The sequence below is a fragment of the Lathyrus oleraceus genome, unplaced genomic scaffold (genome assembly GCF_024323335.1).
Source record: "Lathyrus oleraceus cultivar Zhongwan6 unplaced genomic scaffold, CAAS_Psat_ZW6_1.0 chrUn0628, whole genome shotgun sequence".
Lineage (NCBI taxonomy): Eukaryota > Viridiplantae > Streptophyta > Magnoliopsida > Fabales > Fabaceae > Lathyrus > Lathyrus oleraceus.
Window position 1 is genome coordinate 20,099 of NW_026113019.1, and position 21,599 is coordinate 41,697.

The window sequence follows — 21,599 nt, forward strand, 5'->3', positions numbered from 1 at the left end:
TAAATCATATACATTGAAGATGTTAACTTCCAATAGAAAGTTCAAAATGGAACTTTTATCCTATTGAGGAATTTTTTAACTTCATCTTGTAAAAATATATGAGTAGGTCCAAACTTCGAATTCCAGGAACCTTTTTTTCTCTTGGAACAGAAGAGTTAAAGACAGAAAAAAAAACATTTCCCTACCCTATAATCGAACACTAAATTCAAACAACCTGGCTACTCCATACATACAGAAGTCACAATCATTATCATATTTGCTATACATTCTTGCAAACACCAATTTTCTAAATTAAATCAACATATTTACTCCAACTGTTTCTAAATCATGCAAATTGAAAGATAAATTACCGTAAAAATAAAAATAAAAAAGGTTATTCTGAAGAAAAAAAAAACTCATTGAAAGATTGCAAAACTTCATATCTTCATTTTCCGCACTGGTTTTTTCTCACATATATACAATCTTGCAGAAAATATTTAATGCTAACCAAATAAAAAAATATTACTAGCTAATTAGCCTATGGAGACACTCAAAATCAGTGTTTTCACAGCACATGTAAGGACAACAAAATAAGGAGAATAAATTTCAGGTCCTTCCAGGATAAAATCTTACTCTTTGCTTCCAACTTTCCGCTTCTTTCGTTTGGAAGTTGGCGTCGAACTGTAAACATAAACAAAAATATTAAAAACAGCTCAATTGCAGATGATAGCATCATTAAATTTCATGAATGAATGAATTTATAAGGTGATGGATACCTCCCATTTATAAACACATTTTCAGGTCATAATGTAGAATAGTTAACACACCCCTCAAATTCAGGACTGAACCTTTGAAGTGTGATTCAACCGATCAAGGATAGACCTTCGTAGCTACTTAGAATTTAACTTGGGCCTAACTTAACTTTACACAATTGACTTGTAAGATGAGGGAAATAACTCAAAAACTTTCAGGTCATATATCACCCAACGTAATACTGCCAGCACACACCCATCTGACACTGAATACTAGACTTTTGGTGTCTCATCCGATTGCAAGAGGCGCAACGCATCTTGGAAACTCTCATCCGATCACTCAAGTCACACTTCAGATATTCAATCTTTGGACTCGAGAGAGTTGTATTAATAGTATCATATTTGACGATAAGACCTGAAAATGTGTTTACATAAGTTGACTCCCCCGCCTTACAAGCTAATTTTGTAGGGTATGTAACCTAAATTTAAGACAAATAAATCAAAATCTCATTAGGTTTGTTCTCTTTTGTTTATATGGTTCTAGTGGAAATTTGCTGTATTCATTGATTATTGAATTCAATCAGTTGGTTAACTGCTACATATTTTACAGCTGCTCCAGAGGAAAATGGATCATATGCCATGTATCTATTTATAATAAAGCTCAAGTTCTAACCATGGAAAATAATTTGCACACTCAATCAGACAGTAATCATATATTTAGTCCATTCCGAAAATATTAGAGTTTGGCATAGGTACCTTGTTAGAATAGGTTGTATATCAGCACCAACAGTTTTACTAAGCTCTTCAATAGTTGCAGAAACCACATTACTACATTTAAGTATGTTGCAAGCATCTAAGAAGGCAGTAGATTTTACCGTGTCTGGTACAAGTGATGTTTCTTTTACCTCTGTTTTGAGATTTTCCATCAAAACAAATGCTGCACAAATAAAGATTCACAAATCGTTAGAGAATTCAGATACTGAAATAGTTCAACTAATAGCTACTAATGCAAGAAGCGGATTTTCAAGCACAAGACATTAAGAATTTCAATTATTCGAAATGAATACAGCAATATTCAATTAAATCCAACTCTAAATCTCAATAATTCAAACTCTAAGAACATTACACACATTGCAAAATCAAGGATACACATGATTTTTTTCAAAAGGTATATTATAGGTCTTAAACTAAAGCATATGACATACCAATAGCTCGAATCGTCTTAAGGTCAAATCTGTCAGCCAAGTTTTTACACCCTATCCTTTCTGCTCGCTTTGTGATCAACAGTTTCAAGCTAATCATAAAATCCTGCCAAGATTTCAAATGTTGAATTACACAAACATACATGAATAATCACTAAGATTTCAAATGTTGAATTTCACAAACATACATGAATAATCACTAAGATTTCAAATGTTGAATTTCACAAATTTATCCCAAAGTGTAGCTGCTGCTAAAACATTACCAGAATATTACATAAAGAGGACTATAACAGTTAAACCTCTCAATTCCCTTTATCACTTATTACTATTTATAAATAAAATAAAATAAAATAAAATAAATATACTGATGAATAAGTCAATTGTTGATATTACAGAGACATTATAACAAATTACACCTTTTACTAAAAGGCCTTAGAGCTCCTCCTAGTAACTAGAAATATCAATGTTTTCAAAATTGAATTTGAAGATTGAACTGTAAACCAACACTCTTTACATTAAAGTGTATGTTTGGTTTCAGTTTGAAGCATCCAGAATTGATTTTGAATGTGTAGAATTGATTATACTTTCCGAAATTGATTCTACTTAAAGCTAAGATTTGTAGCTTCTGAGTCTAAATGTGATTGTTACACTGAAAATTTACTGTTTTCAACTCACTTATGCAGGAACTATCCAAACATAAAGCACTTATTTACCTTCATCTCAACCAATTCAACACACTTTTGCAGGAACTTATCCAAACATAAAGCACCTTAGCGTCATCTCACTTTTACCCCAAATCAATTTTATAGAATCAATCAATTTACTCCAAATTAATTATCTTCACCGCATAACCAAACACATACGAATTGAGCAGTTCAATTACACTTTAGTCCCAATTCGACGGCTTTCAAAACATTTGAATAATGACATGGTGATCTTGCCGATTTGATTACCAGCTCGATTTTAAAAGAATTGACAATTACTACAACTATAGTATATCAACAATAAGTATGAAAAATACTTACAATCTCAGACTCTGAAAGAGAGCAAATCCAATCGACATCTTGAACCCTAGTCTCATTGTTGATTTTATCCAACTCAACGGGTCTTTCCAATCTCTTCTTCAAGTTTCTAACTTTCTTCATGGGATCGAATCAACTACTGTAAGCACCTAAGACCTGAAAACATTTGTTAAAAAAATTGTATTCAAAATAAATAAATATCTGTGAATTAAGAAATAATAGGAAAAAATTGTGGAGTGTTAGTAATAATCTGTGAACGCAAGCTCAAACTGAATTAGGCTACTTGACCCACTCTTTTTTTTTTGGAAAAGGCCAAAAGTTTTATTAACACAAAAATAAGGCATAAGATATGTCAAACAACATGAATAAACAATCTGCAAAAGTGTCACAATTGTGTCAACACAACCAAGAAAACATAAGAAAGATTTGGAATGAAGACATCCCAACATCACCAAAGCAACACCCTAAAAATTACAATTACTGAAACAACCAGAAAACCACCCTTTAACTCCCACTAAGAGCTCCATCTGCACTCAGCTCATGATCCCCTAACGAGACTTGACACCAACCAAACGCCAACTAAAAACTAAGCTCCACCACGCACTGCATCGTAACTTAACGGCACTGCTGCCCGATGCCTCCTTGCTAAACAAATCTGAAGAGAAACCCTAATTCCCTAAAACGGCGGATCAGGATTTGCTGCCGTTAGAGCGGGAAGGGTACCTTACGGTCTAAACCACGCCATATGTCTATCTATTTATTTCTTTTAAAAAACAAATATAACTAATTACAACTATAGTAAAAGTGTGGGTTCGAATCGGGAAGATCCTAATTGTTCCCCTAAAAAAAAGTAAATTTCAATTACTAGACTATTTGGAAAAAAAACACAGTACAGCGCATGTCTTTGCAGGTCGTCTCCGTCAGCGTCGCCGTTGTCATCACTAGACTATTCTGTTCTTCACTGTGTTCACCGTCACCGCCACAGTTGTCATCATCTCAGAAATTGATAGTTACAGCACAGATTGCAGAGGCGTGAGAGACGCCGGCAGTGTTGAGGGACTAGGGCGGCGTGAAGGAGGACAGCACAGTGGTTCCACAATAACATGTGAAGGTCTAGGAAGTGTTACGAGACTGATAAGATTTTATTTTATTTTTAAAATAAAAAGTAAAAAAATTGACACAAGGCATAATCCTAAATGTATGATTAAGAGTACAATTTAATTAAAGTTATTTACCTTTTGACGGGTTAAAATTGACACAAGGCATAATCACAGCATAAACAATATAGACATTATAATCTCTATTTATTTTTTCTATCAAAATCACTTTAGTCTACTGTAACAGATTCATCAAAAATAACATTATAATCACATATTCCATTTCAATGGAATCAAACATTATAATCACTACTGTAACAGATTCGTCAAAATAACATTATAATCACTTTATCAAAATCACTTTATAGTAATGATAAACAACAGCAAATATTCTATAACGTATTCCCAATATAGCTTGCACTCTATTCAAATTATCAAAACTGTTTGGTTTTGGAGGTTTTGATTGGAATGTCTCAAAACTAATGATAAGCACCAGAAAATATTCAGTAGAACAGCAACAATACAACAGTAATGGTAAACAATTTCACTTACTGGAAACAACGAAACGCTACAGGCTACAGCGGAACGTTCAGCTTTGGAAAAGACAAGTGGGTTAATCATGCACTTATCATCATCATTTACTATGAATAATAATAATAATAACTAAGGGAATGCCAACAGTGAGCATTATTAGCCCAGCCGTCTCCCTCTCTCTTAAAATGACCCTTTGTTTCTTCTGAAAAAAAAACTTTCTCCTTCTTAAACACGCCCCTATTCCTAGTCTAAAGACGAAGAGAGAAAACAAGGAAATCGCGAGGCAACCGATCTGTTTCAGTATCGCATGAAGTTTTAAAAAATGACCAACACAAAAAAAACGCTCCTAATCCTTTCAGACTTCTAAAACTTCAACTGGATCTAGCAAACGATAGCAAATCTGAACCTCAAAAGAAGGTCTACCCTAGATCCTTAACCCATTTCTCACGTTGACAAACAACAATAAAAGATCAGCAAATCACAACATGGGCAACAAAACTACACAAAGGTTACGATGCTAAAACAATCAAAGAGACAGAGAAGAGGATTCGCTGAAATTTCACAACTTTGACGGACGTCCGGTATCCGTGAACGTACCTCGGGTAAGCGATCTTCTTCAGTCTCTTTTTGTTTCTTCTCCTTGGGATCCTCTCCCTTGACGTTCTTCTTTTCCTTCGCTTATTACTGATGTAGTGATTGCTTTGGTTTAGCAGGGGTCTAGCTCGAGCTTGTTGAGCTTCGGTGTGAAAATCTCAACAAGTTCAAAACGGAGCTTTTTAATGAGGGTTTTGGAGTGATTTTTCCAGAGTAACGGCGCAGAAATTCGGATCCCTACTTCATCCCTGGAGGTCCTTATTTATAGCGTTTTTGTACGAGGTTCAATCTTTCCTCTCTTTCATGAGCTGTCAAATTAGTGGGAGAATCATTCCGTTAGGCAGCAGGATTTTCTCAGAGTTGGTGGTGCTCCAAATTGGTGTGGTCCCTCAAATGAAAAGATAAGATTTTGTCTGTAGTGAATCTATCTTTTTTCACTTTTCACTGCGTTTTTACTGCTGTAAAACACATGCTTGTCAAATTATTTACTCTTCTGTAAAAATGGAATTTTTAACTGATGCTTGACCTTTAATCATTCCTTACATCCAACGGCTCTCTAATGTTAGTCCCATTTGGTTATGGATGGTGACAGGACCGTTAATTTGAGCTGGTACGCATTCATCTTGAGATAATACTTAGCGGATGTCGGTTTTGTTGCTATCACAGTGTGCTGTCACTAATTCTCATATTGATGTGAATTGTTCTTCAGGTATGACATTTCCTGTTGATTCCGTGCGGTGTCTTAGCTATTCATCACCTTTGCTTATGGTTTTAGTTGCAGCTTCATGTTATTTTGGCTTGACTGATTATTGCATGTTTTGGATTGATACACATTGCTTGCCAATTTCAGGTTGGTAATTCGGACGGAAGCAAGGCAGTGCATACTGATTGATTGATCAAGGTGAAATGTTACCTTTGTGTTGCAGGTCACAATATGACTCCCTCCTACCAGGTTCATGATGACTTGTGCATCACACTTCTGAAATGGTTATCAAGGTTGTTTCCATATCATGGGAAAAGAATTCAGTCACGTGTTGCTTATGCCCAGATTGGATCCACTGTAAATTATGTTGATTTCGCTCTTTCTTATCATTTGTGGTTTCATGCTTATGACTTGTTGTCTTGCGAAAGTTGCGTCTATCCAGTACAAACTTTCATCAACTGCAGTTATTTTCCACATCATAGGTTGATTGCCTTCTTACCGCACTAACTTGGTATGTTTTGGTTGCAGTTGCGGTGCTTTTGGCAAAGTGATAACTATCAGAACGTGGAAGTCTTATGACGGGTGGGAGGAATTTCTGCCCTGCAAGGTTACCTTCCATGCATCAAATCCGTTTCCTTGAGGTATCAGGTATACTTACTTCTCTGCTTAGCACCTTCAAACGTCCTGCTCTCTTTTGGCCGTCATGCCGACCATTTTAATAAGATGTTTCTTGGACTGTGGACATGATTTGGTTTTTTTGTGTTATCCGGTCATTTGAGGACCTTGCATTCAGAACGTAGCTTTGAAGTTTGCATATGTCTTCCTTGCAGTATTATTGCTTTTTTTTGGCTGTCCTTGAACTCTAACTTGGTGTTTTTGAACTCTTTCATAACAGTCGGTTAAGATGCGACTAGATCCTGTGTTTGCAGGTCATGGCGTGCTTGCTAAAGGGTAGCATGTGGCTGTTATGCTGTTAGCTTTGGTTCTGCAGCCAAGATTTCTTGCCGTTTAAAGGGATAGTTTGATGACAGTTGATGTTAGCTAGTGATGTGGTTCTGCAACAGCTTTGGTTGGCAGCGGTATTGATGACACAGGTGGTGCAAGTGAGAAATCTTGACAAGGCTAGTAGCTATGTTGGACCTTAAAAATAAATAACAGAGATCCTTCTCGTCAATTGAAGGAATTTCAATTTCGTTCCTCTTCTTCTGCATCACATTGAACGGCATCCTTCTTTGTATGCTTTTTGTGTACAAACTTCCTGAAAAGAAATAACTTGATCTTCGTCTGTTTGCATCCTAATCATGTTATGTCGAATGCTCTTTTATACCAGGTGTGGATTTCTTGCAATTTGCTCTTACCAATGATTCAACATGGCTTCATGGCTATATCGCAGATATTGCTCATTAGGCATTTCATGCTGGTGGTGCATTCAATGGCACGGTCCTTAATATTCATGATAATTCCATTTGCATTTTTGTTTCGTTTTTTATGTGTGGCCTTTCAATTTCGTGACAGTGTTTATGTTTTGCAACAGGTATTGGTGATTTTACCGACGTAGCCCATGTCATGACAGTTTTGGTACGGATGTGACGAACTTGCACCCTTTCAATGCATTGGTTTGCTTTTGAAACGCAGGGATCATCACAGTTGTCGAGCCCACTCTCATGATTAATCATTGCTTACTCCTTTGAAGTCGAGTTTTCTGGAAATCCGTTCGTAGAAGCCAAGTGTATCTTGTCTGCTGAAGCATCACTTTGCAATTTTCGTTTTCTGGTGATCGTCTTCTAAATCTTTATCACCTAACATTGTTGTATCATGTTGTATATTTTATCAGATTGATCTTCCTTACTCTTAAAATCTCCCTCATAGGTGCTTATTTCTTTCTTAGCATCTGGTGGATCTTCAAGAGCATTTTCAGACGAGGGATTTTATGTAGTCATGAGCTTCAGGTTCAGAAGAGTAACCAACAGCTGTAAAGGCTTCCTTAAGAGTGCTTAAAACGACAAACAGTATCTACTTCCCCTTCCAACTGCTACTTTAATAATGCATTGAGTTATCATCAACGTCGTCATTGAGTATGTCTTCATGGCTTATAGCTTTGTCCTCAGAAAATGTCTCTGCCATATCACACGACTTCCCTAGGATGCCGACTGTTTGTATTGATCTTCCTCTGTTGCTTCACATGTTATTTGATACTGTCGATCACATATTTTGCACACTGTTGCTCAAATGCTGTTTACATTCGCTGTTAGTGTAGGCAAACCTTTATTGTGAATTTCTGACAGGTTTTGAGTTGGTTTTGGACAGGTTAAGACGTCTTGTACAGGTGGATGCACAACTTAATGGGAATGGACCGGTCATTGAAGATCAACAATTAGATGCTCTTTTATTCAAAACTTTAATCTTTCTTGACTCCAGTAATGTAACATGGTGTTTAACACGGTGCAGCATACTTAGAATATTTAACTCACGAAAAATTATTACATGCTTGTAATTTCACTAGCTGTTCCGTGATCTTGGGCACTTGTGACTATTTGATAGTGAACGCAGGTACATGAAACATTGATACATGATATTCAAGTCTTGGCTTCTGTTTCGATGAAGCGGCGGTTCACATGACGGTAAGTGTAAAAACTCATCCTGATGCGGCATCCTGTAATGACTTAAAATACTGTCTTGTTTGAGCATCCAAACTGCTGTGTGCTATACAATTTCTTGTAGTCAGAACTGTCATCCATGTTTTAATACCAGGAGACCGAGTTCCAGTCCGCGTCAGCCTGTGCATAGAAATACATTTTTGGAATTTCTCAAGAACAAGTGTCCTGCTATTCTGCATCAACTAGTACAATCCTGTTTCGTTCTTAGGTGATTCCTTGGAATGTCCTGAACCAAGAGAAAAGCATGAGACTCTCGTGGCCGATCAACCAAGTTGTTTTAGTCATGCATTTTTGTCGGTTTGTAATGTTTATGTCTTAGGCTATGGCTCTCTGTCATTCATGAATCCTGTCAGTGTAACTTGTAGTTTATGCCCCCTTATCAATGGAATTCAATAATTTTCACGCGAAAGAAAATTGTTTCGTATTGTCGAACCAATGGATTGTAATTATTTTTGTCACGAAATTTAAATAGGAAAGGACTGCATTTTTCTTCTTTAAGGGGGTAGCGTTTAAACACCAGTGCCTAATGTAAACCAAAACACACATGACCTAAGTCATCTACTGCTAGTTCCTTGTGGCCATTGGCCGAATGTGACTTGTGAGAGATATACATCCAATTCAACTGTTTTTTTTTTTATATACATCATTCTTAGAAAAATGACAAAAGACTTTAAATAAATAGTACGTGCGCACCCTTCTTTCAAACTACATGGTGTTTAATATGCCACTAAGTGATATATAGGCATTCCAGGTACTTTTTTTCAAGATGAATAAAATATGGACTTTGATGATGCACATCCTTGCTAATGGCTTATTAACAAACTCACCAATAAACAAACGAAAATACCATCATAACCAAACCGTGCGTCACCCTTTGGGGCACTATGGACTCCTTAGTGAAATATGACCAAAATCCATAATATAAAGAGACATGAGAATTATGACTTGGCGTATAATAAAACCTCGTTATTAAGATGATGATCAAGAAGGACTACTCTCCTCTTTTTGGTGAAATTCTCAAGCCTTTGAATGTGTGCATTGCTTTATGGTTGTAAACAAATAACAAGAGTTCAAAAATAACCTCGGACAAAATCGGGGTATGACAGTAATATTTTTTATTTGTTGAGTTTTTCCGATGCAAATAATTATCTTACGCATATGAGTATAACAAAAACATATTTTCTATTGCAAATTCATATTTAAGAAATCAACGTAATTACTATTAATAATAAAAACATATTTTCGATTTTATTTTATTTAAAAAATAAAAAAATTGACACAAGGCATAATCCTAAATGTATGATTAAGAGTAGACGTAATTACTATTAATAATAAAAACATATTTTCGATTTTATTTTATTTAAAAAATAAAAAAATTGACACAAGGCATAATCCTAAATGTATGATTAAGAGTAGATTTTAGTTAAAGTTATGTACCTTTTGACGGGTTAAAATTGACACAAGGCATAATCACAGCATAAACAATATAGACATTATAAACACTGCAATGTAATCTCTATTTATTTTTTCTATCAAAATCAGTTTAGTCTACTGTAACAGATTCATCAAAAATAACATTATAATCACATATTCCATTTCAATCGAATCAAACATTATAATCACTACTGTAACAGATTCGTCAAAATAACATTATAATCACTTTATCAAAATCACTTTATAGTAATGATAAATAACAGCAAATCATTTTTATTATTTAAATATAAAATTAATTAAAAAACTATTTAATAATAATTTTAATAAAGTTATTTAATTATATAATAGTATTTAAAAAAAACTCCTTCATTAGCTCGGCCAACCAATGGCCGAGCCTAGTCATTAATGGCAGCGCATCATCATCTCGCCCATTCATTGGACAAGCCCAAATAAAAAAATGGAGCATTCTAGAAAAAAAATTCATAATGAAGCAATGCGGGAAAAAAATTCAACTTTGGGGTAGTGTGGGAAATTAGTCCAATCACTACATGGATTGTGGAAACAATTACTTGTTCAGGATATGTCTCTATTCACTTCCATAAATCAAATGTCATCTTACAAATAACATTCCATTATCTTCTTCAACCTCTACACTATATCAACCTTACATACTTACCACACTTACATCAACTACACTCACCTTAGTCAATAAAGTCTTTTTAGTATCACTTTTTCAATACAATTCATTAGTAATTCATAAGTAAAACTTCCACTTTCTACACTTACATCACCTTGTCCTAAGCCCATTCTAAATGAAATCTAAGTCTATGATCACTTGATTAAAGTTAAGCATATGATCACGTCATTAAAGTCCAAGACCATGAACTATATCAAAATGGGGTTTAGAACATAAAAAAAAAAAAGAGTTTTAGGCAAAACAGGATTATGAATCGATTCAGAAACCAACCTCCTAGCTTGTGTCAACCAAGTTTTTCTACTGTCAAACTTTTAGTCACTTTTAAATGCTTTAGTCTACTCTAAATCGCAAGCATTGCCAAATTCAATAGTTTTGTGTTTGTATATTGAAATTTTTATTAATGAAACTTCTGATCATAATATTTAAATCAGACACATTACTATTTAAATCATATACATTGAAGATGTTAACTTCCAATAGAAAGTTCAAAATGGAACTTTTATCCTATTGAGGAATTTTTTAACTTCATCTTGTAAAAATATATGAGTAGGTCCAAACTTCGAATTCCAGGAACCTTTTTTTCTCTTGGAACAGAAGAGTTAAAGACAGAAAAAAAAACATTTCCCTACCCTATAATCGAACACTAAATTCAAACAACCTGGCTACTCCATACATACAGAAGTCACAATCATTATCATATTTGCTATACATTCTTGCAAACACCAATTTTCTAAATTAAATCAACATATTTACTCCAACTGTTTCTAAATCATGCAAATTGAAAGATAAATTACCGTAAAAATAAAAATAAAAAAGGTTATTCTGAAGAAAAAAAAAACTCATTGAAAGATTGCAAAACTTCATATCTTCATTTTCCGCACTGGTTTTTTCTCACATATATACAATCTTGCAGAAAATATTTAATGCTAACCAAATAAAAAAATATTACTAGCTAATTAGCCTATGGAGACACTCAAAATCAGTGTTTTCACAGCACATGTAAGGACAACAAAATAAGGAGAATAAATTTCAGGTCCTTCCAGGATAAAATCTTACTCTTTGCTTCCAACTTTCCGCTTCTTTCGTTTGGAAGTTGGCGTCGAACTGTAAACATAAACAAAAATATTAAAAACAGCTCAATTGCAGATGATAGCATCATTAAATTTCATGAATGAATGAATTTATAAGGTGATGGATACCTCCCATTTATAAACACATTTTCAGGTCATAATGTAGAATAGTTAACACACCCCTCAAATTCAGGACTGAACCTTTGAAGTGTGATTCAACCGATCAAGGATAGACCTTCGTAGCTACTTAGAATTTAACTTGGGCCTAACTTAACTTTACACAATTGACTTGTAAGATGAGGGAAATAACTCAAAAACTTTCAGGTCATATATCACCCAACGTAATACTGCCAGCACACACCCATCTGACACTGAATACTAGACTTTTGGTGTCTCATCCGATTGCAAGAGGCGCAACGCATCTTGGAAACTCTCATCCGATCACTCAAGTCACACTTCAGATATTCAATCTTTGGACTCGAGAGAGTTGTATTAATAGTATCATATTTGACGATAAGACCTGAAAATGTGTTTACATAAGTTGACTCCCCCGCCTTACAAGCTAATTTTGTAGGGTATGTAACCTAAATTTAAGACAAATAAATCAAAATCTCATTAGGTTTGTTCTCTTTTGTTTATATGGTTCTAGTGGAAATTTGCTGTATTCATTGATTATTGAATTCAATCAGTTGGTTAACTGCTACATATTTTACAGCTGCTCCAGAGGAAAATGGATCATATGCCATGTATCTATTTATAATAAAGCTCAAGTTCTAACCATGGAAAATAATTTGCACACTCAATCAGACAGTAATCATATATTTAGTCCATTCCGAAAATATTAGAGTTTGGCATAGGTACCTTGTTAGAATAGGTTGTATATCAGCACCAACAGTTTTACTAAGCTCTTCAATAGTTGCAGAAACCACATTACTACATTTAAGTATGTTGCAAGCATCTAAGAAGGCAGTAGATTTTACCGTGTCTGGTACAAGTGATGTTTCTTTTACCTCTGTTTTGAGATTTTCCATCAAAACAAATGCTGCACAAATAAAGATTCACAAATCGTTAGAGAATTCAGATACTGAAATAGTTCAACTAATAGCTACTAATGCAAGAAGCGGATTTTCAAGCACAAGACATTAAGAATTTCAATTATTCGAAATGAATACAGCAATATTCAATTAAATCCAACTCTAAATCTCAATAATTCAAACTCTAAGAACATTACACACATTGCAAAATCAAGGATACACATGATTTTTTTCAAAAGGTATATTATAGGTCTTAAACTAAAGCATATGACATACCAATAGCTCGAATCGTCTTAAGGTCAAATCTGTCAGCCAAGTTTTTACACCCTATCCTTTCTGCTCGCTTTGTGATCAACAGTTTCAAGCTAATCATAAAATCCTGCCAAGATTTCAAATGTTGAATTACACAAACATACATGAATAATCACTAAGATTTCAAATGTTGAATTTCACAAACATACATGAATAATCACTAAGATTTCAAATGTTGAATTTCACAAATTTATCCCAAAGTGTAGCTGCTTCTAAAACATTACCAGAATATTACATAAAGAGGACTATAACAGTTAAACCTCTCAATTCCCTTTATCACTTATTACTATTTATAAATAAAATAAAATAAAATAAAATAAATATACTGATGAATAAGTCAATTGTTGATATTACAGAGACATTATAACAAATTACACCTTTTACTAAAAGGCCTTAGAGCTCCTCCTAGTAACTAGAAATATCAATGTTTTCAAAATTGAATTTGAAGATTGAACTGTAAACCAACACTCTTTACATTAAAGTGTATGTTTGGTTTCAGTTTGAAGCATCCAGAATTGATTTTGAATGTGTAGAATTGATTATACTTTCCGAAATTGATTCTACTTAAAGCTAAGATTTGTAGCTTCTGAGTCTAAATGTGATTGTTACACTGAAAATTTACTGTTTTCAACTCACTTATGCAGGAACTATCCAAACATAAAGCACTTATTTACCTTCATCTCAACCAATTCAACACACTTTTGCAGGAACTTATCCAAACATAAAGCACCTTAGCGTCATCTCACTTTTACCCCAAATCAATTTTATAGAATCAATCAATTTACTCCAAATTAATTATCTTCACCGCATAACCAAACACATACGAATTGAGCAGTTCAATTACACTTTAGTCCCAATTCGACGGCTTTCAAAACATTTGAATAATGACATGGTGATCTTGCCGATTTGATTACCAGCTCGATTTTAAAAGAATTGACAATTACTACAACTATAGTATATCAACAATAAGTATGAAAAATACTTACAATCTCAGACTCTGAAAGAGAGCAAATCCAATCGACATCTTGAACCCTAGTCTCATTGTTGATTTTATCCAACTCAACGGGTCTTTCCAATCTCTTCTTCAAGTTTCTAACTTTCTTCATGGGATCGAATCAACTACTGTAAGCACCTAAGACCTGAAAACATTTGTTAAAAAAATTGTATTCAAAATAAATAAATATCTGTGAATTAAGAAATAATAGGAAAAAATTGTGGAGTGTTAGTAATAATCTGTGAACGCAAGCTCAAACTGAATTAGGCTACTTGACCCACTCTTTTTTTTTTGGAAAAGGCCAAAAGTTTTATTAACACAAAAATAAGGCATAAGATATGTCAAACAACATGAATAAACAATCTGCAAAAGTGTCACAATTGTGTCAACACAACCAAGAAAACATAAGAAAGATTTGGAATGAAGACATCCCAACATCACCAAAGCAACACCCTAAAAATTACAATTACTGAAACAACCAGAAAACCACCCTTTAACTCCCACTAAGAGCTCCATCTGCACTCAGCTCATGATCCCCTAACGAGACTTGACACCAACCAAACGCCAACTAAAAACTAAGCTCCACCACGCACTGCATCGTAACTTAACGGCACTGCTGCCCGATGCCTCCTTGCTAAACAAATCTGAAGAGAAACCCTAATTCCCTAAAACGGCGGATCAGGATTTGCTGCCGTTAGAGCGGGAAGGGTACCTTACGGTCTAAACCACGCCATATGTCTATCTATTTATTTCTTTTAAAAAACAAATATAACTAATTACAACTATAGTAAAAGTGTGGGTTCGAATCGGGAAGATCCTAATTGTTCCCCTAAAAAAAAAAGTAAATTTCAATTACTAGACTATTTGGAAAAAAAACACAGTACAGCGCATGTCTTTGCAGGTCGTCTCCGTCAGCGTCGCCGTTGTCATCACTAGACTATTCTGTTCTTCACTGTGTTCACCGTCACCGCCACAGTTGTCATCATCTCAGAAATTGATAGTTACAGCACAGATTGCAGAGGCGTGAGAGACGCCGGCAGTGTTGAGGGACTAGGGCGGCGTGAAGGAGGACAGCACAGTGGTTCCACAATAACATGTGAAGGTCTAGGAAGTGTTACGAGACTGATAAGATTTTATTTTATTTTTAAAATAAAAAGTAAAAAAATTGACACAAGGCATAATCCTAAATGTATGATTAAGAGTACAATTTAATTAAAGTTATTTACCTTTTGACGGGTTAAAATTGACACAAGGCATAATCACAGCATAAACAATATAGACATTATAATCTCTATTTATTTTTTCTATCAAAATCACTTTAGTCTACTGTAACAGATTCATCAAAAATAACATTATAATCACATATTCCATTTCAATGGAATCAAACATTATAATCACTACTGTAACAGATTCGTCAAAATAACATTATAATCACTTTATCAAAATCACTTTATAGTAATGATAAACAACAGCAAATATTCTATAACGTATTCCCAATATAGCTTGCACTCTATTCAAATTATCAAAACTGTTTGGTTTTGGAGGTTTTGATTGGAATGTCTCAAAACTAATGATAAGCACCAGAAAATATTCAGTAGAACAGCAACAATACAACAGTAATGGTAAACAATTTCACTTACTGGAAACAACGAAACGCTACAGGCTACAGCGGAACGTTCAGCTTTGGAAAAGACAAGTGGGTTAATCATGCACTTATCATCATCATTTACTATGAATAATAATAATAATAACTAAGGGAATGCCAACAGTGAGCATTATTAGCCCAGCCGTCTCCCTCTCTCTTAAAATGACCCTTTGTTTCTTCTGAAAAAAAAACTTTCTCCTTCTTAAACACGCCCCTATTCCTAGTCTAAAGACGAAGAGAGAAAACAAGGAAATCGCGAGGCAACCGATCTGTTTCAGTATCGCATGAAGTTTTAAAAAATGACCAACACAAAAAAAACGCTCCTAATCCTTTCAGACTTCTAAAACTTCAACTGGATCTAGCAAACGATAGCAAATCTGAACCTCAAAAGAAGGTCTACCCTAGATCCTTAACCCATTTCTCACGTTGACAAACAACAATAAAAGATCAGCAAATCACAACATGGGCAACAAAACTACACAAAGGTTACGATGCTAAAACAATCAAAGAGACCGAGAAGAGGATTCGCTGAAATTTCACAACTTTGACGGACGTCCGGTATCCGTGAACGTACCTCGGGTAAGCGATCTTCTTCAGTCTCTTTTTGTTTCTTCTCCTTGGGATCCTCTCCCTTGACGTTCTTCTTTTCCTTCGCTTATTACTGATGTAGTGATTGCTTTGGTTTAGCAGGGGTCTAGCTCGAGCTTGTTGAGCTTCGGTGTGAAAATCTCAACAAGTTCAAAACGGAGCTTTTTAATGAGGGTTTTGGAGTGATTTTTCCAGAGTAACGGCGCAGAAATTCGGATCCCTACTTCATCCCTGGAGGTCCTTATTTATAGCGTTTTTGTACGAGGTTCAATCTTTCCTCTCTTTCATGAGCTGTCAAATTAGTGGGAGAATCATTCCGTTAGGCAGCAGGATTTTCTCAGAGTTGGTGGTGCTCCAAATTGGTGTGGTCCCTCAAATGAAAAGATAAGATTTTGTCTGTAGTGAATCTATCTTTTTTCACTTTTCACTGCGTTTTTACTGCTGTAAAACACATGCTTGTCAAATTATTTACTCTTCTGTAAAAATGGAATTTTTAACTGATGCTTGACCTTTAATCATTCCTTACATCCAACGGCTCTCTAATGTTAGTCCCATTTGGTTATGGATGGTGACAGGACCGTTAATTTGAGCTGGTACGCATTCATCTTGAGATAATACTTAGCGGATGTCGGTTTTGTTGCTATCACAGTGTGCTGTCACTAATTCTCATATTGATGTGAATTGTTCTTCAGGTATGACATTTCCTGTTGATTCCGTGCGGTGTCTTAGCTATTCATCACCTTTGCTTATGGTTTTAGTTGCAGCTTCATGTTATTTTGGCTTGACTGATTATTGCATGTTTTGGATTGATACACATTGCTTGCCAATTTCAGGTTGGTAATTCGGACGGAAGCAAGGCAGTGCATACTGATTGATTGATCAAGGTGAAATGTTACCTTTGTGTTGCAGGTCACAATATGACTCCCTCCTACCAGGTTCATGATGACTTGTGCATCACACTTCTGAAATGGTTATCAAGGTTGTTTCCATATCATGGGAAAAGAATTCAGTCACGTGTTGCTTATGCCCAGATTGGATCCACTGTAAATTATGTTGATTTCGCTCTTTCTTATCATTTGTGGTTTCATGCTTATGACTTGTTGTCTTGCGAAAGTTGCGTCTATCCAGTACAAACTTTCATCAACTGCAGTTATTTTCCACATCATAGGTTGATTGCCTTCTTACCGCACTAACTTGGTATGTTTTGGTTGCAGTTGCGGTGCTTTTGGCAAAGTGATAACTATCAGAACGTGGAAGTCTTATGACGGGTGGGAGGAATTTCTGCCCTGCAAGGTTACCTTCCATGCATCAAATCCGTTTCCTTGAGGTATCAGGTATACTTACTTCTCTGCTTAGCACCTTCAAACGTCCTGCTCTCTTTTGGCCGTCATGCCGACCATTTTAATAAGATGTTTCTTGGACTGTGGACATGATTTGGTTTTTTTGTGTTATCCGGTCATTTGAGGACCTTGCATTCAGAACGTAGCTTTGAAGTTTGCATATGTCTTCCTTGCAGTATTATTGCTTTTTTTTGGCTGTCCTTGAACTCTAACTTGGTGTTTTTGAACTCTTTCATAACAGTCGGTTAAGATGCGACTAGATCCTGTGTTTGCAGGTCATGGCGTGCTTGCTAAAGGGTAGCATGTGGCTGTTATGCTGTTAGCTTTGGTTCTGCAGCCAAGATTTCTTGCCGTTTAAAGGGATAGTTTGATGACAGTTGATGTTAGCTAGTGATGTGGTTCTGCAACAGCTTTGGTTGGCAGCGGTATTGATGACACAGGTGGTGCAAGTGAGAAATCTTGACAAGGCTAGTAGCTATGTTGGACCTTAAAAATAAATAACAGAGATCCTTCTCGTCAATTGAAGGAATTTCAATTTCGTTCCTCTTCTTCTGCATCACATTGAACGGCATCCTTCTTTGTATGCTTTTTGTGTACAAACTTCCTGAAAAGAAATAACTTGATCTTCGTCTGTTTGCATCCTAATCATGTTATGTCGAATGCTCTTTTATACCAGGTGTGGATTTCTTGCAATTTGCTCTTACCAATGATTCAACATGGCTTCATGGCTATATCGCAGATATTGCTCATTAGGCATTTCATGCTGGTGGTGCATTCAATGGCACGGTCCTTAATATTCATGATAATTCCATTTGCATTTTTGTTTCGTTTTTTATGTGTGGCCTTTCAATTTCGTGACAGTGTTTATGTTTTGCAACAGGTATTGGTGATTTTACCGACGTAGCCCATGTCATGACAGTTTTGGTACGGATGTGACGAACTTGCACCCTTTCAATGCATTGGTTTGCTTTTGAAACGCAGGGATCATCACAGTTGTCGAGCCCACTCTCATGATTAATCATTGCTTACTCCTTTGAAGTCGAGTTTTCTGGAAATCCGTTCGTAGAAGCCAAGTGTATCTTGTCTGCTGAAGCATCACTTTGCAATTTTCGTTTTCTGGTGATCGTCTTCTAAATCTTTATCACCTAACATTGTTGTATCATGTTGTATATTTTATCAGATTGATCTTCCTTACTCTTAAAATCTCCCTCATAGGTGCTTATTTCTTTCTTAGCATCTGGTGGATCTTCAAGAGCATTTTCAGACGAGGGATTTTATGTAGTCATGAGCTTCAGGTTCAGAAGAGTAACCAACAGCTGTAAAGGCTTCCTTAAGAGTGCTTAAAACGACAAACAGTATCTACTTCCCCTTCCAACTGCTACTTTAATAATGCATTGAGTTATCATCAACGTCGTCATTGAGTATGTCTTCATGGCTTATAGCTTTGTCCTCAGAAAATGTCTCTGCCATATCACACGACTTCCCTAGGATGCCGACTGTTTGTATTGATCTTCCTCTGTTGCTTCACATGTTATTTGATACTGTCGATCACATATTTTGCACACTGTTGCTCAAATGCTGTTTACATTCGCTGTTAGTGTAGGCAAACCTTTATTGTGAATTTCTGACAGGTTTTGAGTTGGTTTTGGACAGGTTAAGACGTCTTGTACAGGTGGATGCACAACTTAATGGGAATGGACCGGTCATTGAAGATCAACAATTAGATGCTCTTTTATTCAAAACTTTAATCTTTCTTGACTCCAGTAATGTAACATGGTGTTTAACACGGTGCAGCATACTTAGAATATTTAACTCACGAAAAATTATTACATGCTTGTAATTTCACTAGCTGTTCCGTGATCTTGGGCACTTGTGACTATTTGATAGTGAACGCAGGTACATGAAACATTGATACATGATATTCAAGTCTTGGCTTCTGTTTCGATGAAGCGGCGGTTCACATGACGGTAAGTGTAAAAACTCATCCTGATGCGGCATCCTGTAATGACTTAAAATACTGTCTTGTTTGAGCATCCAAACTGCTGTGTGCTATACAATTTCTTGTAGTCAGAACTGTCATCCATGTTTTAATACCAGGAGACCGAGTTCCAGTCCGCGTCAGCCTGTGCATAGAAATACATTTTTGGAATTTCTCAAGAACAAGTGTCCTGCTATTCTGCATCAACTAGTACAATCCTGTTTCGTTCTTAGGTGATTCCTTGGAATGTCCTGAACCAAGAGAAAAGCATGAGACTCTCGTGGCCGATCAACCAAGTTGTTTTAGTCATGCATTTTTGTCGGTTTGTAATGTTTATGTCTTAGGCTATGGCTCTCTGTCATTCATGAATCCTGTCAGTGTAACTTGTAGTTTATGCCCCCTTATCAATGGAATTCAATAATTTTCACGCGAAAGAAAATTGTTTCGTATTGTCGAACCAATGGATTGTAATTATTTTTGTCACGAAATTTAAATAGGAAAGGACTGCATTTTTCTTCTTTAAGGGGGTAGCGTTTAAACACCAGTGCCTAATGTAAACCAAAACACACATGACCTAAGTCATCTACTGCTAGTTCCTTGTGGCCATTGGCCGAATGTGACTTGTGAGAGATATACATCCAATTCAACTGTTTTTTTTTTATATACATCATTCTTAGAAAAATGACAAAAGACTTTAAATAAATAGTACGTGCGCACCCTTCTTTCAAACTACATGGTGTTTAATATGCCACTAAGTGATATATAGGCATTCCAGGTACTTTTTTTCAAGATGAATAAAATATGGACTTTGATGATGCACATCCTTGCTAATGGCTTATTACAAACTCACCAATAAACAAACGAAAATACCATCATAACCAAACCGTGCGTCACCCTTTGGGGCACTATGGACTCCTTAGTGAAATATGACCAAAATCCATAATATAAAGAGACATGAGAATTATGACTTGGCGTATAATAAAACCTCGTTATTAAGATGATGATCAAGAAGGACTACTCTCCTCTTTTGGTGAAATTCTCAAGCCTTTGAATGTGTGCATTGCTTTATGGTTGTAAACAAATAACAGAGTTCAAAAATAACCTCGGACAAAATCGGGGTATGACAGTAATATTTTTTATTTGTTGAGTTTTTCCGATGCAAATAATTATCTTACGCATATGAGTATAACAAAAACATATTTTCTATTGCAAATTCATATTTAAGAAATCAACGTAATTACTATTAATAATAAAAACATATTTTCGATTTTATTTTATTTAAAAAATAAAAAATTGACACAAGGCATAATCCTAAATGTATGATTAAGAGTAGACTAATTACTATTAATAATAAAAACATATTTTCGATTTTATTTTATTTAAAAAATAAAAAAATTGACACAAGGCATAATCCTAAATGTATGATTAAGAGTAGATTTTAGTTAAAGTTATGTACCTTTTGACGGTTTAAAATTGACACAAGGCATAATCACAGCATAAACAATATAGACATTATAAACACTGCAATGTAATCTCTATTTATTTTTTCTATCAAAATCAGTTTAGTCTACTGTAACAGATTCATCAAAAATAACATTATAATCACATATTCCATTTCAATCGAATCAAACATTATAATCACTACTGTAACAGATTCGTCAAAATAACATTATAATCACTTTATCAAAATCACTTTATAGTAATGATAAATAACAGCAAATCATTTTTATTATTTAAATATAAAATTAATAAAAAACTATTTAATAATTTTAATAAAGTTATTTAATTATATAATAGTATTTAAAAAAAACTCCTTCATTAGCTCGGCCAACCAATGGCCGAGCCTAGTCATTAATGGCAGCGCATCATCATCTCGCCCATTCATTGGACAAGCCCAAATAAAAAATGGAGCATTCTAGAAAAAAAATTCATAATGAAGCAATGCGGGAAAAAATTCAACTTTGGGT

At 35.1% G+C, this 21,599-nt stretch overlaps 2 protein-coding genes and 1 long non-coding RNA gene across 49 annotated transcripts in view; 1 reads left to right on the forward strand and 2 right to left on the reverse strand.

Annotated features, from left to right (window-relative positions):
- Positions 1-20,155, forward strand: part of LOC127114595 (uncharacterized) — a 37,449-nt gene extending 17,294 nt beyond the window's left edge. For 10 of the 46 annotated variants that reach the window (XR_007800425.1, XR_007800429.1, XR_007800407.1 and 7 more), the window contains 3 exons: positions 7,418-7,656; positions 7,753-8,504; positions 19,752-20,155. This is a non-coding gene — a long non-coding RNA (uncharacterized LOC127114595). Of the gene's footprint in view, positions 1-4,382; positions 5,189-5,299; positions 5,890-6,030; positions 6,241-6,411; positions 6,532-6,797; positions 7,118-7,213; positions 7,324-7,417; positions 7,657-7,752; positions 8,505-8,634; positions 9,039-16,814; positions 17,007-17,147; positions 17,358-17,528; positions 17,649-17,914; positions 18,235-18,330; positions 18,441-18,534; positions 18,774-18,869; positions 19,622-19,751 lie in introns of those variants that run through there. The other 36 variants (XR_007800439.1, XR_007800409.1, XR_007800440.1 and 33 more) reach the window with 33 other exon arrangements.
- Positions 396-5,413, reverse strand: LOC127114594 (uncharacterized). Its single transcript, XM_051046645.1, has 5 exons — positions 5,184-5,413; positions 2,959-3,111; positions 1,937-2,039; positions 1,488-1,668; positions 396-660 (listed from the first exon to the last, which is right to left on the reverse strand). The coding sequence occupies exons 2-5, from the start codon at positions 3,076-3,078 to the stop codon at positions 609-611; spliced, it is 456 nt and encodes a 151-aa protein (XP_050902602.1). The 5' UTR covers positions 3,079-3,111; positions 5,184-5,413; the 3' UTR covers positions 396-608.
- Positions 11,511-16,530, reverse strand: LOC127114593 (uncharacterized). 2 transcript variants are annotated; one of them, XR_007800401.1, is made up of 6 exons: positions 16,301-16,530; positions 14,074-14,226; positions 13,052-13,154; positions 12,603-12,783; positions 11,871-12,325; positions 11,511-11,775 (listed from the first exon to the last, which is right to left on the reverse strand). XR_007800401.1 is itself a non-coding variant. In XM_051046644.1 (5 exons), exons 2-5 carry the CDS (start codon positions 14,191-14,193, stop codon positions 11,724-11,726), a joined length of 456 nt encoding a protein of 151 aa, XP_050902601.1. In that variant the 5' UTR covers positions 14,194-14,226; positions 16,301-16,530; the 3' UTR covers positions 11,511-11,723. The 2 variants fall into 2 exon arrangements, 1 of the variants encoding a protein (XP_050902601.1); XM_051046644.1 differs by lacking the exon at positions 11,871-12,325.
- Positions 20,156-21,599: the final 1,444 nt, after the last annotated feature.